General features: G+C 36.5%; 2 protein-coding genes across 2 annotated transcripts; both read right to left on the bottom strand.

The window, feature by feature from the left end:
• Positions 1 to 218: 218 nt before the first annotated feature.
• LOC122052475 (vacuolar protein sorting-associated protein 2 homolog 2-like) lies at positions 219 to 13,918 on the bottom strand. Its single transcript, XM_042614007.1, has 11 exons — positions 13,731 to 13,918; positions 13,398 to 13,442; positions 3,386 to 3,420; positions 3,253 to 3,303; positions 2,916 to 3,020; positions 2,768 to 2,839; positions 2,574 to 2,645; positions 985 to 1,065; positions 810 to 845; positions 644 to 705; positions 219 to 555 (listed from the first exon to the last, which is right to left on the bottom strand). The coding sequence occupies exons 1-11, from the start codon at positions 13,762 to 13,764 to the stop codon at positions 486 to 488; spliced, it is 663 nt and encodes a 220-aa protein (XP_042469941.1). The 5' UTR covers positions 13,765 to 13,918; the 3' UTR covers positions 219 to 485.
• Positions 13,919 to 14,100: 182 nt separating this feature from the next.
• LOC122052474 (homeobox-leucine zipper protein HOX32-like) lies at positions 14,101 to 20,639 on the bottom strand. Its single transcript, XM_042614006.1, has 18 exons — positions 19,766 to 20,639; positions 18,773 to 18,932; positions 18,323 to 18,438; positions 18,156 to 18,246; positions 17,974 to 18,069; positions 17,782 to 17,895; positions 17,615 to 17,698; positions 17,367 to 17,522; positions 17,211 to 17,285; positions 17,034 to 17,137; positions 16,752 to 16,944; positions 16,467 to 16,658; positions 16,288 to 16,368; positions 16,085 to 16,219; positions 15,057 to 15,385; positions 14,803 to 14,908; positions 14,544 to 14,693; positions 14,101 to 14,456 (listed from the first exon to the last, which is right to left on the bottom strand). The coding sequence occupies exons 1-18, from the start codon at positions 19,999 to 20,001 to the stop codon at positions 14,310 to 14,312; spliced, it is 2,565 nt and encodes an 854-aa protein (XP_042469940.1). The 5' UTR covers positions 20,002 to 20,639; the 3' UTR covers positions 14,101 to 14,309.
• Positions 20,640 to 21,779: the final 1,140 nt, after the last annotated feature.

Genomic DNA, 21,779 nt, shown 5'->3' with positions numbered 1-21,779 from the left:
AAATCAAGATTGGGAATTCGAGGAATTCCAGTAATTGATGTCTGCGACGAAGCGGCGGCGTGCGTTTACGATAGGTTAAGAAATACAGTTACAAAGGATCACATTGAAAAGAGATAAAATAAATATTTAATATTGATCTTTTTGTTTTGCTATATTTTAATTTATTAAAATTGAATGGTTGAGCGGCATTTACTTTTGTTTTTCCAATGTCCAATAGCTGTAGTTTATTTTTTAAAATTAAAAATATTTTCAGAACCCATACAAGGTTTTTTCTACCCATCACATGATCGATACACAATAAGAGAATAATATATTACAATGTTAAATACGGGAGACGATAGAGTTGCTCATGAACACCCTTCATAGAGTTCTCTTAATAGGATTTATATCTAATAATAGATATGCCTTAAGTAAACAATCTTCACATAACGATAGGATGATAGTTCTTGCCAAAAGCCTTATTAGAGCTATTCCAAGTAGGCGATTCAGATGCGCCGGAGAGATGCCAACCGCTTCTCTAGTTCATCAACTTCAGGTTTCTCTGGAGCGACATGCCTGTGAAGCAGTTGTCCGACCTCAGAATGCAAGAAATTAAACTAGCAAAAATGTATGAGCATATTGATGACTAGAAAAGCTTTCATACCTCGAGGCAGTATCAACTTTCTTATTATTAACTGCAATCCGACCTTTCGGAGCCGAAGACAACTGCAGAAAACAGTTTAGAGATAAGAATGAGTTATCTCATCATCACTGTCTAATCTAAAGAATCTGCAAGGGCAAATGTCATAGGGACAAAATAGAAGGGCTACCTGAGAAGCAACGTCAACACCAATTTCATCAAGCACCTAATGAATAAAACGAGAAATTTGAGATTAAAATAATTTCATGGCAGAAAATTTAACAGAAACTTTTTGCTAGCTGCAATAATAGATCTCACAGCTACTATAGTTCATGATGCTAAGACTGTAAAATATATAAGCTTACCTGGTTTGTGAGTTCTTCTGTTTCCTCCTCCGCTTCATCTTTATCCAACGTTTCATCTATGGCCTCTGACATCATCTCAATCTTCACAACGAGAACATATTTATGTTTCTCAGTGCATATTTGTGGACAATAAACACAGATTTCAATAAACATTGGGATAGAGTTCACCTAACTACATAGAAAGTCTCATTATAAATCACTAAATAGAGATGATGAGTCTTAGTTTGGTTGTTGATGGTGAATCCAATAGATAGATCTTGATGATGGAGGAAAAAGTTGCGCAACTGTCTCTTATCTCCAAATAGTGGAGACATACAAATATCTAGATGAGAACTTACTGCAATGAAATATTATGAATGAAAGAAACAATACAGCTGAATAGAAATTCAGGTTCACATTTATCAATTAAACATCAAAGTTCTGAGTCCAAGATGACAAAATATAAAGGCCTCCCACGATTAGTCCTTGCAATATAAACAAGTAGCAACCTCTGCTGTTGTTACTTAAGTGTAATAAAGTCTTAACAAATACAATATCTACTAAACGCTTTACCATTGACTAAGCCAGTATTCATCATAACCCACCATCTTAACTAGGATTAAAATATTTGGTTAGAATACTCATAAACAAAACTTGGAGATCAAAATTACCCAAAATTTAACTGAAGGAGGGGGTCCACAGGTAAAACTACTGATCGTGGAAGATTAAGATACAACATACATAGAAAAATGGATTCTCTTTTAAAACCTAGTCTTTAAGTACTTAATGACAATGTAAGCAAATTGTTTAAGTACTAGATCAACTACAATTGGAACTATAATCTGCTTCAGAAAATGTGATGGGCTACACACTCCTAGAAGGATCAACACAGCAAGAATAACAAGCCGTGTGTGCAGCTATTGGGGCTATGCTAATAGATGTCATCCTGTCAAACTCTAAGCAGATAAGGATATTAAAATCTTTCAATTTACTTCTAATTCCATGAAATAGAATCTGAATAATCTCCTTCTGCCTTTCAGAATTCCTTCTCTTATAAAATTATGTACTCTGGAGAAGATTTTGAACAAGAGAAAAGAGAAAGCATCACAAATAATAGTATGTCAGACCTAAAAAGGCTCATTATCCTGCTATTTATGATTTGAGCAAAGCAATAGTCGAGTTTGAAGTACTATAACATCCAGGATTGATGTCTATGGAAGAAGATTTTACCAAATAATTTCTCCTTTTAGATTTTCAGTCAAAATTTGGCAAAAGAATTAGATTCACAGAACAAAATATGGTTTAGCTCAGAAAATATTACAAATAGAAATTTCCACAATAATGTACAAGGCATAAAAAATAGTTGTTTGATTAAAATTGTAAAGGGAACAGGGGTAAGCAACCATGCCTGAAAAATCATCCAAACCAATGAATATCAGCAGTTACGTGTGGCTATTAAAGAATGTGAGGCCTATTCAATATGATTCCATAACACAATCTTGAGAACTAAATGTTCAAAACTTTAACAAAGATCAAAACAACATCTAGTTAACAACAAGCTTCTGATGAAAAGGTGTATTAAAACTTAAAAGTGTAGTTGCTTGTGTTACCGTCATATCCAATTGTGTTGATTGCTTCTGAAACTCTCTCATTACTTTTACCTGCTTTGCTGGTTGCATTTGCTGAAACAGTACAACCCAACAAGTAAGAACACTGGTACTGTTTGCTATGAATACTAATGCTGTTAGCTAATGTCTCAAATAGGAATGTATTTTGACAGGATGGACATTTATTTTAATATTACCTTGTTCATAGCTGCCATGGCCTTGCTTGCACCTTTCATTCCTGTGGAAATTGAAGTACTAGCATACATTGCCTGGAAAACAATAAAGGTTTTAGTTTTTCCATACCATCATATCATTGTGTACAATGGCTGATTGATAACTACTAACTTGGGTATGAGTGGCTATGCCTCTTATTTGGGCACGGGTTCCCTGCAGGTTAGTGATTTGCTGTCTCAGTCGAACAAGTTGGCGAGCTAAGATACGAGTGGCAGCCTGTAAAGTTATACATGTACTGCTAAGTGGTGGCATCCAATCCTCATTTTTTATGATTAATAGTCGGACAATGTTATTATGTGGCATTTGACTACAAAATATGATGAAGTGTCTTGAGATCAAAACTAATAAGAATGGCCAAATGGAGAATATTAAAGTTTAATGTGACATGAACAGTAAGAAGAAATCAATCTAAATTGCAAAGAGACAGAAAAACACGAAAGAAACTTGCTTCATTCCCAGTTTGTGCAGTCTTCTTGATCTCTGCAACCAATTTCTTCTCCTGCAATGGACCTTTTTTTCAGAAAAAGAATTAAGGACATAAAATTTAGAGATTATTAATATGGTTGCTTGCACAAACAGACCTCCAGCTGCAATGAAGCTATCTCTCTTTCTACACCTGAAGCCAAGATAGATCGTCAGTAGTTGAAAATCTAGTTAAAAAAACAAAAATTATAGTCATGTCCATCTGATTAAGACCTGGTAATTAGCCTCTGACACTCAGTTTCTGCGTTAGCAGAGACAAGAAAATATATTGTATACCGTTTGGCTCAAGTTATAAAATCACAAGGTGACATAGAATCAAGGATGATTGTAGTGGCATAGCCCAGATTTTCAACCGGGGCGGAATTCAATAAATTAAAAAAATTAATACAACCCAAAATGTCTAATAAAAGTCATAAATTAACTTCACATGTTTTTCCCTAACACTTTCCGAGATTTCATGTTTTGAAAATGCCGAATAATAGCTTCATTATTAACTGTATCAAACACATCTCGCTCAATATATGATACCAAAAAATCATTTACTCTCTCAACAGATTACGAAGTGAGGTTTTGATTATTTTCATTGCTAAAAGCACTCTCTCAACGATTGCAGTTGCAATGAGTAATAACAATGCTAACTTCAAAAGTAAATATACCAAAGGATACAATCGATGTTTCTTCAATTGAACCATCCTTTTAGCAAGCTCGCTAATCTGCTAATCTCCACAACCTCAGAGAATTGATTGCTACTTCGCATGTCAAAAATAAAGTTATCAAGTTGGTGCTCAAGATGCATTAGCTCCATCGGGGAGAAATCGGATGAATAAAACTAAGCAAACTGAAATAATTTTCTCTTATCATACATAGGAATAAATTTGATAGATCAAGACAAGTCATACATAACAACAACTCTGTGTTCACCTCGTTAAAGCGACTGTTCAACTCTTGAAGTTGCAAATATATCACTTCATAAAATGTTTCAATGTGATAATAGTGAAGATTTGTCCTTCCTTCAATATTTCATCATGATCTCCCATGAAAAGCGAACAAGTCTTCCATGTGCGGAGGCATGGATAGATCCAGAAATTTTATTAAGAGAGAGTGGGATGGTGGGGCAAAGAGCCAGATATCACAAATACATTTATAAAAAAATATCACATAAGAAAAATGATGAAGACTACCGATAAAGAGCATCTATAAAGAAAAACAATTCCTTTTGATTCAGACATTCGGCTGTAAATTAATTGGGGTGGGGGTCTTTGGAGGATATTTTATTAAGGGGGCAGCTATTCTTTTGATTTGGGCATTCGGTTGCAGATTAATGGAGGGGTCAAGGATATTAAGAGTCATGACATTTATGATGTTTTGATCTTTTCTTTACAAAGCTTGTGACAAATTATTCGTGACTCTCAAGACATTCTTCATTAAGTGTATCTGAAATATGAATTCATATTTTCCTATCAATTCCAATGTGCATTATAATATGAACTCCAATGTACATTCCGAACTCTTTTCAATGTCTTCTCGAGCTTCATACCTCATCCAGTGAAGATATCACCATTGCAAATTCCCTCAATAACTTTGTCAAATTGTTTCTCACAAAGTATATCTTCCCTTGCATGACGCTCCAACAATATTGTTCAACTATTCAACCACGTCAACAAAAGTAGAAATCCTCATGTAATTGTTAGCAATAGCTACAAGTATAAGTTGCAATTGATGAGCAAAACAATGAACATAATTAAGCTTTTTAAGCCATTGATTTTTCTTCTCATATTGCTAGCTCCATCGTATCCTTACCCTCCCCCCCCACAAACCACAAAATTAGACATAGATAACCCATGTTGGCACAATAAAGAATCAATAGCAGTCTTAAATGATAAAACAGTAGTGTCACTTACATATACAATGCCTAAAAAGCGTTCAACAATATTTCCCCTTTCATCTACAAACCCAGCTCTATTGATATCCTCATTATGGTCAATAAGAAATCTTAACAGTTTAACAAAATTACCATGAATTTGTGGATTCATCATGGCCACGAAATGGTAATCCTTGACACACAAGAAATCGTATGCAATCAATTGATACTATCAAATGAACACAATAATCAACAGCTACCTAACTTGACTAATTGACCAAACAAGTTTCAATATAATGTTTTTGATTCATTAAATCATAAGTCGCCATCATATTCCTGCTATGAATGCTACTATGATTTTCAATATTGTCCGGGGTGCTCAATTGGTTAAAGAGTGGCAGATTTACTACAACGGGAAAGGGATCAATTCTAGTAAGGGATCAATTCCCGTAAGAGCATGTACACAAGGAAAAAACTCCTCCCACTCCTAGCCACTCAGCTATAAACTGACCCCGTGATTTACCTCCCTTCATATAACTTGGGGACAAGTTGTGAGGGGCGTCTGAGATGAGCATAATCACCTTTTGCTACAATGCTATGATTTCCAATATGTTCCTGAAATTTTTATTTTTTTCCTCTAATTTTTAAATCCCTCAGTAACAAAAAAAAAATCACCACCACTTTGACTACCATGATCAACTTTGAATAAATAGCAATAAAGACAGAAGACCGCGTCTTTTGAAATGCTATAATCTCTAAGATGGATTACAACCATATAACTCAATTTTTATTTCTCCTTTGGACAAGAGCATCAAGGAAATTCATGATTTTTAAGTTGAAACATCCCTTTTTGCAAATAGTAATGCCGAACAATCTCCTTTTCATTCCCCTTATACTTGAGGATGTGCTTTCTGAGCCAAGGATCACTAGGATACTCATTCGAGTCAACATTTGGAGGTGGTGATGGATGAGGAGGTGGTGGAAGGGGAGATGTCGTGTTTGAAGTTGGTTCATCTCACATCTTAAAATATCTCAACATTGCTATTTCACCTAATTTATCATTAACATAATATTTTAGAAAAGAAAGGGAGCCTTGGCGCAACAGTAAAGTTGTTGTCATGTGACCAAAAGGTCACGAGTTCGAATCTTGGAAACAACCTCTTGCAAAAAGCAGGGTAAGACTGCGTACAATGTATCTTTCCCCGGGACCCCGCATGGCGGAAGCTTCGTGCACCGGGCTGCCCTTTTTTTTATAATATTTTAGAAACATTATCACCTAATTTTTCCAACAATTTAGAAACAAATAGCAAACGAAATTTTCTAAAGTCTCAAAATTTGCATTTTACTTCACAACTACACAATAATTTCCAAAAACTATATTTCACAAGTATAACGAAGAGGAGCCTTGACGCAACAGTAAAGTTGTTCTCATGTGACCAAAAGGTCACGGGTTCGAATCCTAGAAACAGCCTCTTGCAAAAAGCAGGGTAAGTCTGCGTACAATGGATCCTTCCCCGGCACCCCGCATGGCGGGAGCTTCGTGCACCGGGCTGCCCTTTTTTATATTTCACAAGTATAATGCATCAACCCTTAATCCTTATCTCCGCTCCTATCCATTGGATTTAGTTCGAACCCGATCTGATTTTAATTTAGCACCCTCACTTCATGTTCTATGATTTAGTTCATCTATTTATTATTATATATTTTATTTTTAAAATTCAATACGTAACACTCCAAGTCACAATATTTCCTTGTAAAAATAGTACCAATGGATAGCTTGGGTCAAGAGCTTTCCAAATATGTGTGGTCAATTCCAATTTTATGACGACGAACGATGGTGAATTGGCTGATCAAAGTGGCGGTGAGGGTTTGACATTAATTTTTTTTTAAGGACATATTATGCTTTATTGAGACTTTTACATTAACCTTTACGGGGTATTATAGGCTTATGGATCGACAAAAGAAGGTGAGAACCTTTGCCATTAAAACAATGAAGTTTAGTAATCAGGAACTTCAACAATTTATAAGACATGAGGATTAATTTCATTTTGCCCCAACAGAAAAACTCGATACTATATGAATATTCCTACAATACCGGGAAGCTTCAACTACTAGATTGTTATAATCAAAACTTTGTCTAATTGCTTCTTAACAATGGCACAAAAACCAGACAACAAGAATATTCTTGCTATGCAGTATTTTTTGGTACCCAAGCACGAGTGTATTCTGAATGGGAAGAAGTAAAAAAGCACCATCCAAGGATGCCAAGAACCTTCTTACAAAGGTTTCTACTCATTGGATGATGCATTTACTTCCGTTAGGACAAAAGTAGGCCCTAATTTCTTTATACATTACTTAAGACTGCAAAGACTTACAAGCAACTAGTTGTCAGTCTAAAAAATTGAAAATACAGCCATCAGACCACACTCACAGGCCTTCTTACTTAACTTTCGTTGAACTCCAAACGACAACTTAAAGCAAAAAACTGCAATTATTTCAGAGCAACGACCCAGAAGCAATACTTCTAGGATTATCCAATTACTTCTAGGATTATCCAATACTATTCCAGAAGATATTTCCACATACATACGTAGCATGGTTGAAAAGTTAACTTTCTAAACCTTTTTAGACTTATGCGAGCTACTGAAAATACTTCATACAAGTCCCCTAAAAAGCATAACAATAGTCTATGAAGCAGAATTTAGTTACGAACTAAAATGTCAAAAACTCCCTAAATCTTGTACCAACTCAACAAACTTTTGGTGCCAATGCCAATTGCTTTACTCTTTCCAGAAGACAAATATTGCTTATGAAAAATATATCCTGCACAATTTTAGAGGAAATTGATCACTCCATTTACACTTATGGATTATGGACTTCTACATAAATTTTGAATAAGTTCTGTCAAATGCAAAGACACTGACAATATTGAAATCTATACATTCTAGAGCTCTCCACCAGAATGACTAGATTTAAAAATTAAACTAGCTAGACATTTAATCAAAATAGATGTCGATGAAATAAATGGTCTCCAACTAGAAATCGAAAAATATCCTTCCGATCCGGATCTTGAATGGACAACACTTAGTGAACCACCAAACCCACTGAAACATTGGCTTGCTTCAGTCCAAGATAGTGATCGGTTATGGGACCGACATGATGATCCCTCAGACTATCTCTTATCCGAAGAAAATCTACTAGCCTCGAGATATAGGTACTAGATTTTTCCCATTCAACTTCACTACCCTGTACAAAGACACTATATCATCATTACAAGAAGAAAACTGAATAGTGTATTAGCAAGAAACTCTGCCACTTCTTACTTAGCCACTCAAGCCAAGAGCTACTAGCTCACAAGCTCCATCCTTAGATTCTGTTGTTGAATATAATCTTGACAATATGATGGACTTATCAACAACAGCTAAAAAGAAATGTTCATACTCAGTGGACACTTTATTTCTCACTCAACTTTATTTCCCACCCAGCTTACTTTATTCTCCACTCAACCTTCTGAATGGGCATCTCATCCTCCACTCAACTACTTCATGAACAAACAAAGTAAGAAAGCTCCTCTATAAATAACCTGAAGCGAAAAGCAGATAAAGAAGAAAGAAGCAAGTGTGTGTCAGTGCAAGTGTGTATGAATGTTTGTGAGCAAGAGTTATTTCTGTAATTTCCTACTGTAAGTCTTTCCTTCTGTAATTTCCTATGGTAAGTTTCTTTCTGTATTATCTTATGTGTGTACTTTACTAAGAAGTTTGAATACATAAGTTTTATATGGCAGCGTAAGACTTTTTTAGTCAAAGAAAGGCTCTGTTGTGGTCCACCAAGCTAGATCTAGACAGTCTAGTTTCTCAAACAGTCAATTGTACTAGAAGTCATTCATTTGTGGTTCATAGGTTCTTAAGACTCAGATCAAGAAGAAAATAGAGCCTTGCTCTAACCTAGAAAAAGTCTTATGCTGTCATTTAAAACTTATATATTCAAACTTTATTGTAAAGTACACACATAAGATAATATAGAAAGAAACTTATAGTATAAAATTACAAAAGGAAAGACTTACTATAGGAAATTATAGAAGGAACACTTGCTCACAAACACTCATACACACTTGCATCGGGACACACTTGCTTCTTTCTTCTCTATCTGCTTCTTGCTTCAAGTTATTTTTAGAGAGGCTTTCTTACTTTGCTTCTTCATAAAGTAGTTGAGTGGAGGATGAGGTGTCCATTCAGAAGGTTGAGTAGAGAATAAAGTAAGTTCGATGGGAAGTAAAGTTGAGTGGGGAATAAAGTAAAGTATCCATTGAGTATGAGCATTTCTTTTTAGCTGTTACTAATAAGTAATATTTGTTTTATCATGACTGACATTTTATGTAGTAGTGACGTCAACGCTTACGTTTCTGTTATGGTTCCATTATATTGTCAAGATCTTGTTCAACAACAGAATCTACGGATTGAGCATGTGAGCTAGTAACTCTGGATTGAGTGAACTAACCAATTCTTGCCAATCCATTATTCCGTAATGATGATATAGTTCTTGTAATAGGTAGTGAAGTTGAATGGGAAAAATCTAGTACTCATATCTCGTAGATGTTTCTCCGACTAGGAGATAGTTTCAAGGATCATCATATCGGTCTCATAGTCAATCACAACCTTGGACTGAAGCACGCCAATGTTTTAGTTGGTCTATTGATTCACTACGTTTTGTCTATTCAAGATCCGGATAGGAAGGATACTCTTCAATTTCTAGTTGAAGACCATTTATTTCATGGACATCTATTCTGATTAAATGTCTGTCTAGTTTGATTTTTAAGTTTAGTCATTCTAGTGGAGAACTCTTGAATGTACAGATAACAAAAGTTTCTTTTTCAAGAGCATGGGCTATAAATATTGCCCAATGTCTTTGGAAAGTCTTTGACAGAATCTAAGTCACGTATCTAAAGTTTATATAGAAGCTCGTAATCCATAAGTGTAAATGAAGTGATCGACTTTCCTCTAAAATTGTGTAGGATATATTTTTCATAATCAATATTTATCTTCCGGAAAGAGTAGAGAAATTGGCATGGGCATCCAAAGTTTGTTGAGTTGGCATAAGATTTGGAGAGTTTTTGACATTTGAGATTTAAAAGAAAATAATATCAAACCCTCACCGCCACTTTAACTTGCTGATTCACTACCGTTCATCACTGGAAATTGAAATTAACCATATATTTGGAAAATCCTCGACCTAAGATATCCATTAGTACCACTTTTATGAGGAAATATTGCGACTTAGAATGTTAAGTATTATATTTTAAAAATAAAATATATAATAATAAAAAAATGAACTAAATCGTAGAACACAAAGTGATAGCGCTAAATTAAAATCAAATTGATTTCAAACTAAATCCAATGAGTAGGCACGGAGACAAGGATTACGTGTTGATTTGGAGTTGATTTGACCAAATTATGACCGAACCAAGTTTAAGGTTTAAACGGGTTCGATCGGTTTAAAACGAATTAGGGTATTTTTGAGGAAACTTTCACTTTCCTTTTTTTTCTCCCTTTTCTCTTTACGCACACAACATCCTCCGCCATGTTGTAGTCCACCGCCATTTCGCCCTTCCCTCTTTTTTATTTTTCCCTTCCTCTTCTTCCCCATCTCTTCTCCAATGGGAGTAAACCTGTAGTTTTTTCCTCTCCTCTTCTCAAGCACAAGAGTTCTCTTTTTTTCTCATTTCTCTTCTCCAGCAAGCAAGAAATGCAACATTAGCTACTGCCCTCTTCCAGCAACAAGAGTAATCCTCACATCTTCTTCCTCTTCTCGTGTTTTCTAGGATTTTCTTGGCACCGCAAGAATAGCCCTGTTTTGCCTTGCCTTACTCTCTTTGTGTCGTAGTCGAGCTCACCGAAGATAGTCGAGGTTGCTAACAAAGTAGGTAAAGCTCTCCCCTTTTGCTTCTTCCTCCTTATCTTCTCTTCTCTATTTTTCTCAAAAGCAACGGCCTTCCTTTTATTTTTTTTTTTTTTTTGTGAGAACAAGTTAGCTTATTATGTTTATTGTTTTGCTCATCAACTGCAACTTACAATTGTAGTTGTTGCTGAAAATCATATTAGGATTTCTACTTTTATTGATGTGGTTGCACAGAACAATATTGTTAGAACGTCATGCAAGCAACTAAACATACTTAGTGAGAAACAATTTGAAAAAATTATTGAAGGAATTTGCAATGGTGAACGAAGTATGAATCAAGAGAAGACATTGAAAAGAGGTGGGAGTACACATTGAAGTTCATATTATAAAACATTGTTGAGTTTGATATGCTTGTATCATTTATTTATTGATGTCCTTTTAATTGTTGAAGAGGAGGAAAAGATCACAAGCAAAGGGTGCAAGCAAATAATCCATTGGAATTGATAGAAAATATGAATTCATATTTCAAATGCACTTAATGAAAAATATCTTAGGAGTCACATATGATTTGTTGCAAGCTTTGCAAAGAAAAGATAAAGATATCATAAATGTCATGATTCTTGTAAGATCAAGCAACCATCAACTGCAAACCATAAGAGATGATGGTTGGGATTTGTTACTGAATGAAATTTCTTTATTTTGTGTTAAATATGAGGTAGTCACCCTGCAAATGGAAGACTTGTTAGCCTTTCATGGGAGATCATGACGAAATATTGAAGGAAGGACAAATCTTCATTATTATCATGTTAAAACATTTTATGAAATGATAGATTTGCAACATCAAAAGTTAATAGTCGGTTTAACAGATGAACATGGAGTTGTTGTTATGTATGACTTGTCTTGATCCATCAAATTCATTCTCTGATACGAAAAAATTATTTCAGTTTGCTCAATTTTATCCATTCGATTACTCCACGATGGAGTTAATGCATCTTGAGCACCGACTTGATAACTTTATTTTTAACATGCGAAGTAGTAATCAATTCTCTGAGGTTGCGAGGATTCAAGCTTACTAAGGGGTTGCTTGTTTGGAGGGTTTGGAATGGGAATGGAATGAAATTTGGTGTTTGGTTTGGGGAAATGATAGTGGGCCCCAGGGATTCATTCCTTAAAATATGGGAATGAGCCATTAATGAGTAATATGGGGAGTATGGGAATCATTCCCATTTCATTATTATATACAATCATTCCTATTACCTATCTCATTCCCTTATCCAAAACAAGCAGCCCCTAAGAGGATGATTCAATTGACGAAACATCGATTGTATCCTTTGGTATATTTATTTTTGAAGTTAGCATTGCTATTACCTATTGCAACTGCAACTCTAGAGAAAGTGTGTTTTTAACAATGAAAAAAATCAAAACCTCACTTCATAATCGGTTAAGAGATAATATGGTAAATAATTGTTTGGTATCATATATTGAGCAAGATGTATTCGATACAATTTATAATGAAGTTATTATTCAACATTTTCAAAGCAGAAATCTCATAAAATGTTATTGTAAAACATATGAAGTTAATATATAACTTTTATTATACATTTTGTGTTGTATTATTTTTTTTAATTTATTGAATTCACCCCCTAATTGAAAATCCGGGCTACGCCATTGATTATTGCCATAATTGAAGATAGGTCTGTCACAATATTTTGAACACAACCAATGTTTTGTTAACATGGAGGGAAGAAGTAGGAGAGCAAGGAAGTGATTTAAGTGTGGGGCAATAGGAGAGAAAAGAATGTATTCGCTCATTTTACTTCATCATGTTTACCTCAACAGAATTGAAAAGAGGAAACTAATGTCGCATGCTTATTTGTCATCCATCAAAAAAAAAATCACAAATTCCAGTTCTCTTCATTTCTGATGATTTGGACAAAAATAGAATGAAGTTAAATTCCTTTCACGTCTTAATTTTCCTTCTAAGTGAAAGGGAGAAATTGATAATTTTATTTCATTTCTTTTTCCTCTATTTCCGCCCAAATAAACACACCATTAAAACTGATTTAATAGTGATTTAATCACTCAATTCAGGATGATTCAGCCACAGTGGTGATTTGAAATCACCTTCTAATGATAATTACTCCTTGACCAAAAATTTGATAATTAACTTTTAGTCTCCTAATTATAAACCAAATCAATGGTCATTTGTCTGAAACCGAATCACATACTAAATACCACCCCAATTGAAAATTTACGCACAAGGTCAAAAACTGTGTCTTTGTCCTTAGTATTAAAGCGATCCTCACTACCTATCATAATAAAACCCTAAACATATCAGCAAGCGAAGTTCGTACCTCGTGTCGCAACTCCCATTTCTCTTTTGCTCGTCCTTAGAGCATCTACAAGGAAGGAAACAAAAAAAAAATACAACAATTCCAAAATAATTAATCGAACACGACAATGCATTTACTGCTTAAACCAATAAAATGGCACTAATCAAAAAGGGAAAAAACAATAACGAAGAAACAAGAAAGAAGTAAAGCCAGAATCTTTGTTTTATTTGAGAGAGTGGGAGAGTTTGTGCTCATTGTACCCATAGTCAATCAGAAATCAAGGGGCAAACCTCCCAATTCCAGTGTGACGAGACAAAATGTAGATCATAGACGACGTCTTTTCTTGGTTCTTACCTTTGGCGGAAGGCTTCTTCCTGAAGATATTCATGGTTCGTCGTCGCTATGACCGGAGGAAGTCAATCTATCCCAGATCGACGGAGATCGAGAAAGAGAGAGCGAGACCAGGTTTGGGGGCAAGGAAACGGTACACTGCGGCTCACCACGGCTCACCTGGAATAAGCCGCAGCTAAACGGAGAAAAATAACGTCGTCAACACGCAGCCCAAACTAGCCGTTGAGCAGTGGGGGCAGATTCGGTCCCGTGAAATGTAATAAAGAAATAGGGTAAAAAACACCTTTTTTAAAAAATAAATAAATAAACAACATAATAAAATACCTTTTAACTTTTTTGAAAAAAGAAATAACCTTTTTAATGATTTACATAATTTGAGAACTGTTTTGATTTTGCCCAAATAACAATGATAACAAGATAAATTGGACTATAAGATTACATAACATTGTTTTCTAGATAGATCAGTAGATGTTGCAACACAAGTTCTTGCCAACTTCAGGCTTAAGCAAAATGAGATGCATGACTTTTGTTGTTTCAACCACTTTTACAAGCTCACAGATCTAGAATAACTGAAATTGGGACTTAAACAAAAGACCAGTTCACAAACATGAAAGCAAGGCAGTGGGTTGAACCCTCTTCATTCAAGACCTTCCACGCAACAGCCTGTTCGTATGACACCGGCCTCCCCATGCTCGACAGGCAGACACCGCCGGGAAGATAAGCAAAGCCCTTCAATTGGGAGACAGTCGGAACAAGTTTAGGCAAATCAGAAATACAATTACACGAATGCAACAGCTTCACTTGCTTATTACTCACCTGTTGCATGATCTTTGGGAACTCCGAGCAAAGCATCTTTCGGGCACTATCGTCTAGGATGTTTTCCAGCATAATGTCTTGCAGTGCTATCAGTGTGGTTTCCAGCAGATCAAGACCAGCTTGGTTTGAGAAGGTAAAAACAGGCGAGGTCTGCAAATGGTGTTACATTCAAGGTGATTGAAGCATCAGAAGAGTGTTTGTGGTGTCGGTTGGCAAGCAGCCATAAAACAAGACAATTCATAAAATGATAAGAACTTGCCTTTAAAGAACAGCACATGATTGCATCCGAACACTGCCAAAGCATTTTCAACAAGGAGTCGTTAGCTTGTGAGTCTATCTGAAGTAGTGCAGCTCCAGTTTGAGCCCTAAAACAATTGATAAAAAGAGACCACCGGTAATTCAGTCAAGTATTAAGATTGCATTTCTTTCATCTCAGTGATCAATGCAGCAAAGCATGAAAGTATTGAAGAACAACTCTCAGTTTTAACATAAAGCCACAGCGGAGTAAAATACCTGTAGCTTCGGAAAATCCATTGTGCCAGAGTGTTAGCTTCAGGAGAGCCAGGTGGAAGAATTTTGGATCCAATCTGAAAGCCTGGTGTTGGAGAAATAGCCATAGCAACTCTTTGAACTGAGGAAACCACACTTCTAACATATTGTCGAGCCATTGCTGCTACATTGTCTCGAAGGTGATTCTCAAATGTGAACTGGAAGGCTATTGTGAGGACCGATCGCAGATTGTAGGCAGTTGAAGCAGTCTCATTAGTGGACCGTGGAGCAGCACCAGAACCAGTCTCTAGTGTGGATGCCAAATCGAGGGTTCGTGAAGGAGCAGAGGAATCCTAATAGTACAGTTTACAAAGCTAGTTACAAGTCGGGTAAAGTATCAAGTACATGAAATAAAAATGATTAGCCAACTATTTTTGATAATAAACAGAAGCACTAAGCAAAATAAAATATTATTTTTTAAACTATTGGATCTTTTTTGTTAGAGCAAATTACTCACTACGTCATCTGAATCCAAATCACTTGTATTTGTGTACAAAAACCCATGGAATACAATCTTAATCCAAGCCGATTCGGATCTATTGTCAGATGATATTGCCCCACTGAAACAGGCAGATCAATACCACTCATCCACGCGTGTACAAACCCACAGATCAAATCTCAGCACAAGTATCATGCCACCGTAAATATTAAAACCAACCCCCTACTTAGTGTAGTTCAGCATCGAATTGTACTGAAACACCTGGTCAGTGTCAATTGACATCATCATATACCAAAACCATGTCTATGTTGTTTAACATAGAACTTGTTTTACCTATCGAGGAACAACTAGGAGAACAAGCAATATTGGAGATAGCATGAGACATCCGAGAATGGAAAAAGTCCTACTCGCATTAACAATCATGAGATATCATTTGTCTTTCACATCCAATTAATCATAAAAATATTAAAACAATATCTACACCAGCAGAAGATGTAATCAAAAGTATCAATCATGTAGTTCTTCAAGATATAGTTAACATCATGATACTAACTGATTTAGGTTCCAGTGGTATAACACGAAAGCCTGAGGGCAGCAAAGGAACATCATCTGTAAAAGATTCATCGATGGGCGCAAAGACAAGCTGAGCACAGGCACCGATAGCATTCTCCTCAATTCCACTGCAAAGCTGCAATAGAAAGGATAGAAGAAATTCAGCAAACAATTCTAGTGTAAGACAGCTCGTACAATACAAACCTGTAACAAGGTCATATCCCTGGAGGATAAATTGACGTCTTGATTGAAACAATGACCCTCGATCTTGACCACCTCCAAGGACTGCAGTCACAAACAGAAAAAAAAATAAATAAATAACATCCAAAGAAGCAATCACCAACCATAAGGATACTTTTTCCGAGCATTAGAAAATAGATTACCTCTTCATGTTCGATAGTGTGAGCTAAAGGAAGTATCGCCTGATTGCCCAAAAGGCCAGAATTGACTCTAACGGTAGGGATTGAATAGGTACAACCTCTTAGTGATGCAGCCGAATAAGCATCAACAGCACAATCAGCCCATTCTGATCTATGCTCCCTCAAAAATCGAACCAGTATTGCAGGTGGTACATTCTACGAGCAAACAAGTTTGCAAAAATTCCAAATTACTGTCGAAAGATATAAGATGGCAGAATGAAGGAGCTTTCTGGAAATTTCAGATTAGACCTGCAGCAACATTGATGCTTTTGCACAGAGAATACCGCTGCCTATGGTCGAAAACATTGCTGAAGAATTACTATGAGACCCTATAATTCGATTCAAGGAAGAATCTACAGCAATGGTAACATCATCAACACCATCACTGCCCAGTAAAGACCAACCATCATCAGCAAAGCTATTCACTGCGTCATTGAAACCTCTGTAATAATCAATACAAACCAGAATTTTTAGTTTTAAACACACAGAAGAAGTTGGAGAAGACACTGCGACAGAATAGAAATCCATGACCTGTTCAATCTCTGCATCAAAATCCTCAAAACAGAAGGTTGTTGACTCCTACACTGAACGTCAGCACTAGCCTCAAAAGAAATTTGTCTTAGGTGGCGAAGGGCCTGCAAAAAGTGGATAAGGCATAAGTAGTGGAGAAGCTGAGTCGAGCAATTAACAACAAACAAAAAGGCTTACAGCAAGGGTCAGTTTCTGCGCTAGAAATGTTGATGATTCATACAAGGGTCTTAGAACCTCAGGTACACTGCATGCCTGGAGTATGAAAGATATAGCCAATAAAAAAAAGAAGTAAACCTCTCTAAAGATATAGGGAAAAAAAGAAAGAAAACTCACATCTAAATCAATATGATCTACAATGTGAATCATCGAACCACCACCATCACAAGGTCGAATTAGAAAACCACTGGGAAGTACTTGCCCTCGTACAAAGCTTGGAGCCGATGGCCCAGCCGGACCACCAGTTGCAGGAGTCAATGACCTCTCACAGGTCTGAAATAATGGTGTCATGCCGATGTACAATGACCCGTGTAAGCACAGAACCCAACACTCAAACTAAATGAATATCTTAGCAAAATCCATACCACGAGACTGCCGTCTTCAAGAGCTGTGGTATACCTCAGTGTCCAAAAATCCCTGGCTACTGCCAAAGTAGTAGGCGCATATGCCTGTATAAATGAGATAAAATACAACCAAAATATGTAATCATCAAACTGACCAACTTGTCAGAACAAATCAGAAAAGAGCAAACCTGCATGTATATAAGCTCAATATTTCCTCCATTACCAGTCGGAACTACACTGAGCACATCAAGGCAACGACAATCACGATACCAAGAAGGACGATCTTTAAGAATCTCTGCAACCTAAGGTCCCAAACACACATCACTATTGTTAAACGGATGCAAACTGCCTAAATGAGAATTCAGTATGCAATGACTCACCCTGGTGGGCTCTAGACTCACGAGGCCACAGGTTCGAGCTGCAACTCCAATAGAATTGTGAGAAACAGCAACAATTCCAATGGAATCCGGACCAGGCTATTATAGAGAATGAGAAGTATCATGCTACTTGAACACAGAAAGTTAGGCTAAAACCAGGTGGTCAAATAGTTCTAGAAGATCACCTTCATCCCAACCATCTGAACCCAATTAACAGCAGTTCCAGTAGCTTTTGCCAGGAACTCTGCCAAGGTCTCCTCCGCAATTGCAAGAAGACTACAACAGAAATATCCCCAAACACAACAAATTGTTAGACACTAAACTCGTCTTTTACCAAATACACTATTGTTACCTGGTTGGGTTATTAGCATCTCTTTGAGGAGGCTGAGCCGTTAAGTTTTGCTGATGGTGAAACTGACCGCTTGTAATCACAGACTCACAACTGGTGTTTCTTGTTGTCACAGATGCCTGAATGTTCAGTGACAAATAGTAAGATCGATTAAAAACTTCATACAACAGAGTTTAGTGTGTGTTTTCAGAATTGAAATATGACAAATATTTCATAAAATTGCATTATTGTTCATAATGGATTGCCAAAATAACAGCAGCTGTGAGGAACTACCTATCCAAGTCGAAACAGATAGATAACATATTAAGTTCCTGTACTAGATGGAGTGAAAAGATGAAAAAATTGGTAGATACGATAACAAGTACAATAAGAAAATAATTCAAACAAGAACATTGCATTTTTTTTTTATAGGCACTTCAGAAAGTATGATAAGCTTAGTTTAAGCATACATACATTTTGCACTTGCTGGCACATATGGCCATTCTGATAAACAAGTTCAGACACCTGCTTTTGCAGCCGATCATTTTCTTCCATTAACAGTTTATTCATGGCACTGAGCTTGCGATTAACTGTTAGGAGCCGAAAGGATTCCTTCCTCTGCTTTTCCCGACATCTAGCAAAAGAAAAGAGTGAATACTACAAATTTGACAGTCATACAATTAATGCATTACAAATTATTTATATGCTGATAAGTATCAATCCTCTACCACAGTTCAATGGTCAAAACTTTGACAGGAATTAACAACTACAGAAAAAACTAAACTTTTGACAAGAATCTTTAGATGTCTTTCAGAATTTTTTTGGCAAAATACATATATACATATTAGAAACTTAACCCAAAATATAAACAGATACCAAAATTTCAGCACCTGGAACTTCTGAAACAGCAAATTTGCAACACTTAAAATATGATCAAAGAAAAATACACTAATTCATCAAACAAAGAACAAGAACTTGTCCCCAGTTCATCTTAAGAAATTCCAGATATTTATCTGCAGCAGAACTACATCCTAGAAATGTCCTCATTAAGTAACAAAATTCAATCCTCAGACTACTCTGATGGGCGAGTATGAGAAGAAAAGAACCAGAATTGCTCAGAAAGGTAATGGATAAATAAAATAAACCTTATACATACACCAGCACATAAAACTCCTTTCATATTTCTAAGATTTTATTGATTGCGATAGAATGGACAAAGAAAAAGTGGAGTCATAACGTACAAACAACACTAATTCTGCTAAATTCGACATAGATGTAACAGTGTCCTAACACAAGAGCCCAGCCTAAAACTTAAAAGGAAGAACAACGAAGGAGAAACATTCCCGAGCTATTATACGAAACCTAGACTTGAAGAACCTAAATTTATCCTAATAACATGGACAAAATTCAATACGAGGGAAAAAAATCGACCTAAAACTACTTTTTTCCCCCTCACTCAAAGTTTACCTTCTGTTCTGGAACCAGACTTTGATCTGCTTTGGTTCGATGTGGGAGAGGATGGGGCACTCCCGTATGAGCTGCTGCCGCCTGAGAGAACTCGGCTTGGGGCACTCGCTATAGACCCTCTCAAGCGCCTCCACTTGCTCCGGCGTGTACCTCACGTACTTTCCAGCATCCATCACCGCCTCTTCCTGATGTCCCTTCCGCGCCTCCTTTCCACTTTCCACCAACTCCATCTCCATCCGCCCTCACAGAAGGAGAAAAAAAACCCTAAAAATCAAATATTTCCACAACAGAGGCGCTCACCGCCTCGCAACTCCCGCGACCACTCCTCTTCCTTTACCCAGGCAGAAGGGAACGCATCGTAGCGCCTCAGACCTCGCCGACAGCACAGCAGAGACAACCCCCAATCTCCGCTCTTCTCCCTACACAGGGGGCATAGCTACGGCGTCAGTGACGAACAAGAATAAGAAGAAGGGCGAAAGAAGACGATTTTCTTCTGGATGCGTGCTGGATTTCGTCGGCCAGTGGCTTTACGGTGGGAGCGGCGCGTTTAAAGTTCAAAAGCTGGGGAGTGCGGCGATGTGCTGCTGCCCCTTCTCCTTCCGTATGCTTTTTCGTTTGCAGAATAATAGCAAAGTGATTAAAAAACTACTGTTTTAGAGGAAAAGTTTTGGATTTTTTAATGGCGCTCTGCTGGTGCCGCTCGAGCTTGGCCTGCCTCACACCCTCTGGTAGCACTGCACCTGTGGCTGTGTTGGCGAGGGAGGAGTAAAGATAAAAGTGCCTCTTTTTATCGCTTCAATGCGATTGCGCGCACACAGAGTGAAGGAGATAGGAGAGAGATTGCTTCAAACATCAAATCAAATGAGGGGAGGGGAGGGGAGGGGAGCGTCGTATCGATGTGGTGGTGGTGTCAGTGGTAAAGAGAGATTGTATTGGTATGCAGGAGTAGGTGGCATGGATTGCATGATGCAATGGATGTTTGTGATGGGCAAAGCAGACGGTGTTGCCTACATGACCTGCGCAGCGCTGCTGAGCCCAGGTGCTCTCTGTCCTTGTCTTCTTCTGCACCCTCTCTCTCACGCTCCACACTCCATTTCAGTAGTCTCATTTCATTACTTCAACAAATCTAACAAAGTTCACCCTTTTTTCTAAATTTATTTTTATATTCAATAATTTACTTCATCCAACAATCATCCAAACCTCAATGATAATAATACGTTGTTGCCCTGCGAATCATTCAATGGTTAGATATTCTAATGGACATTGTAAAAAATTTTAATCCAAGGATGAAAAATTGTAATAAATTTTATGATAAAATAAAAAATCATCCCTAATTAGTAACAAAATTAGTAATGAAAAAGTTTGGTTCTCAATTAGTAACCAATAATATTTTATCACAAAATTTATTGTAAATTAGTGATTAATTTTGATATTTATCACATAATTTGCAAAGAATTCCATATTTATTAAAAATTTTACAACAAAAATATTATTAGTGGTAAATTTTACAACGAAAATAATATTCATTGCAAACTCTCCGACGAATCCCGAATTCATCGCAAAAACTTGCAAAAATATAGGAATTGATGCAACTAATTTTGTGATGAATCAATGGATTCATCGCATAATTGAAAAATAAAAAATAAAAAATAAATGTGCTTGAAATCAATGGATTCATCGCATAATAGTCACACTAAATTATCTATCACCGCAAGACTATTAAATATCAAGGCGGAGCAAAATGTGTCTGAAGATTTTTTTAATGATTTCGTTCAAGTTATTGGAGAGACATTGCCACGTGATCACATAATGGCCAATAATTTTTACAGTATGAAAAAACTTGTGAAGAAATTAGGTCTTTCTGTGGAAAGAATTGATGTTTGAAGAGATAGTTGTATACTATATTAAAGAGATGATGTAGATATAGATGTTTGTAAATTTGATAATTAAGGTAGGTACAAGAGCACCAGAAGGAGTCAACAACGACGTAAATCATACAGTCAGTTGTTTTATT

Source organism: Zingiber officinale, chromosome 3A (assembly GCF_018446385.1).
Source record: "Zingiber officinale cultivar Zhangliang chromosome 3A, Zo_v1.1, whole genome shotgun sequence".
In the NCBI taxonomy this organism is placed as follows: domain Eukaryota; kingdom Viridiplantae; phylum Streptophyta; class Magnoliopsida; order Zingiberales; family Zingiberaceae; genus Zingiber; species Zingiber officinale.
The sequence above is the reverse complement of the archived record's forward strand: the minus strand, read 5'-3'. Positions and strand labels throughout refer to the sequence as shown.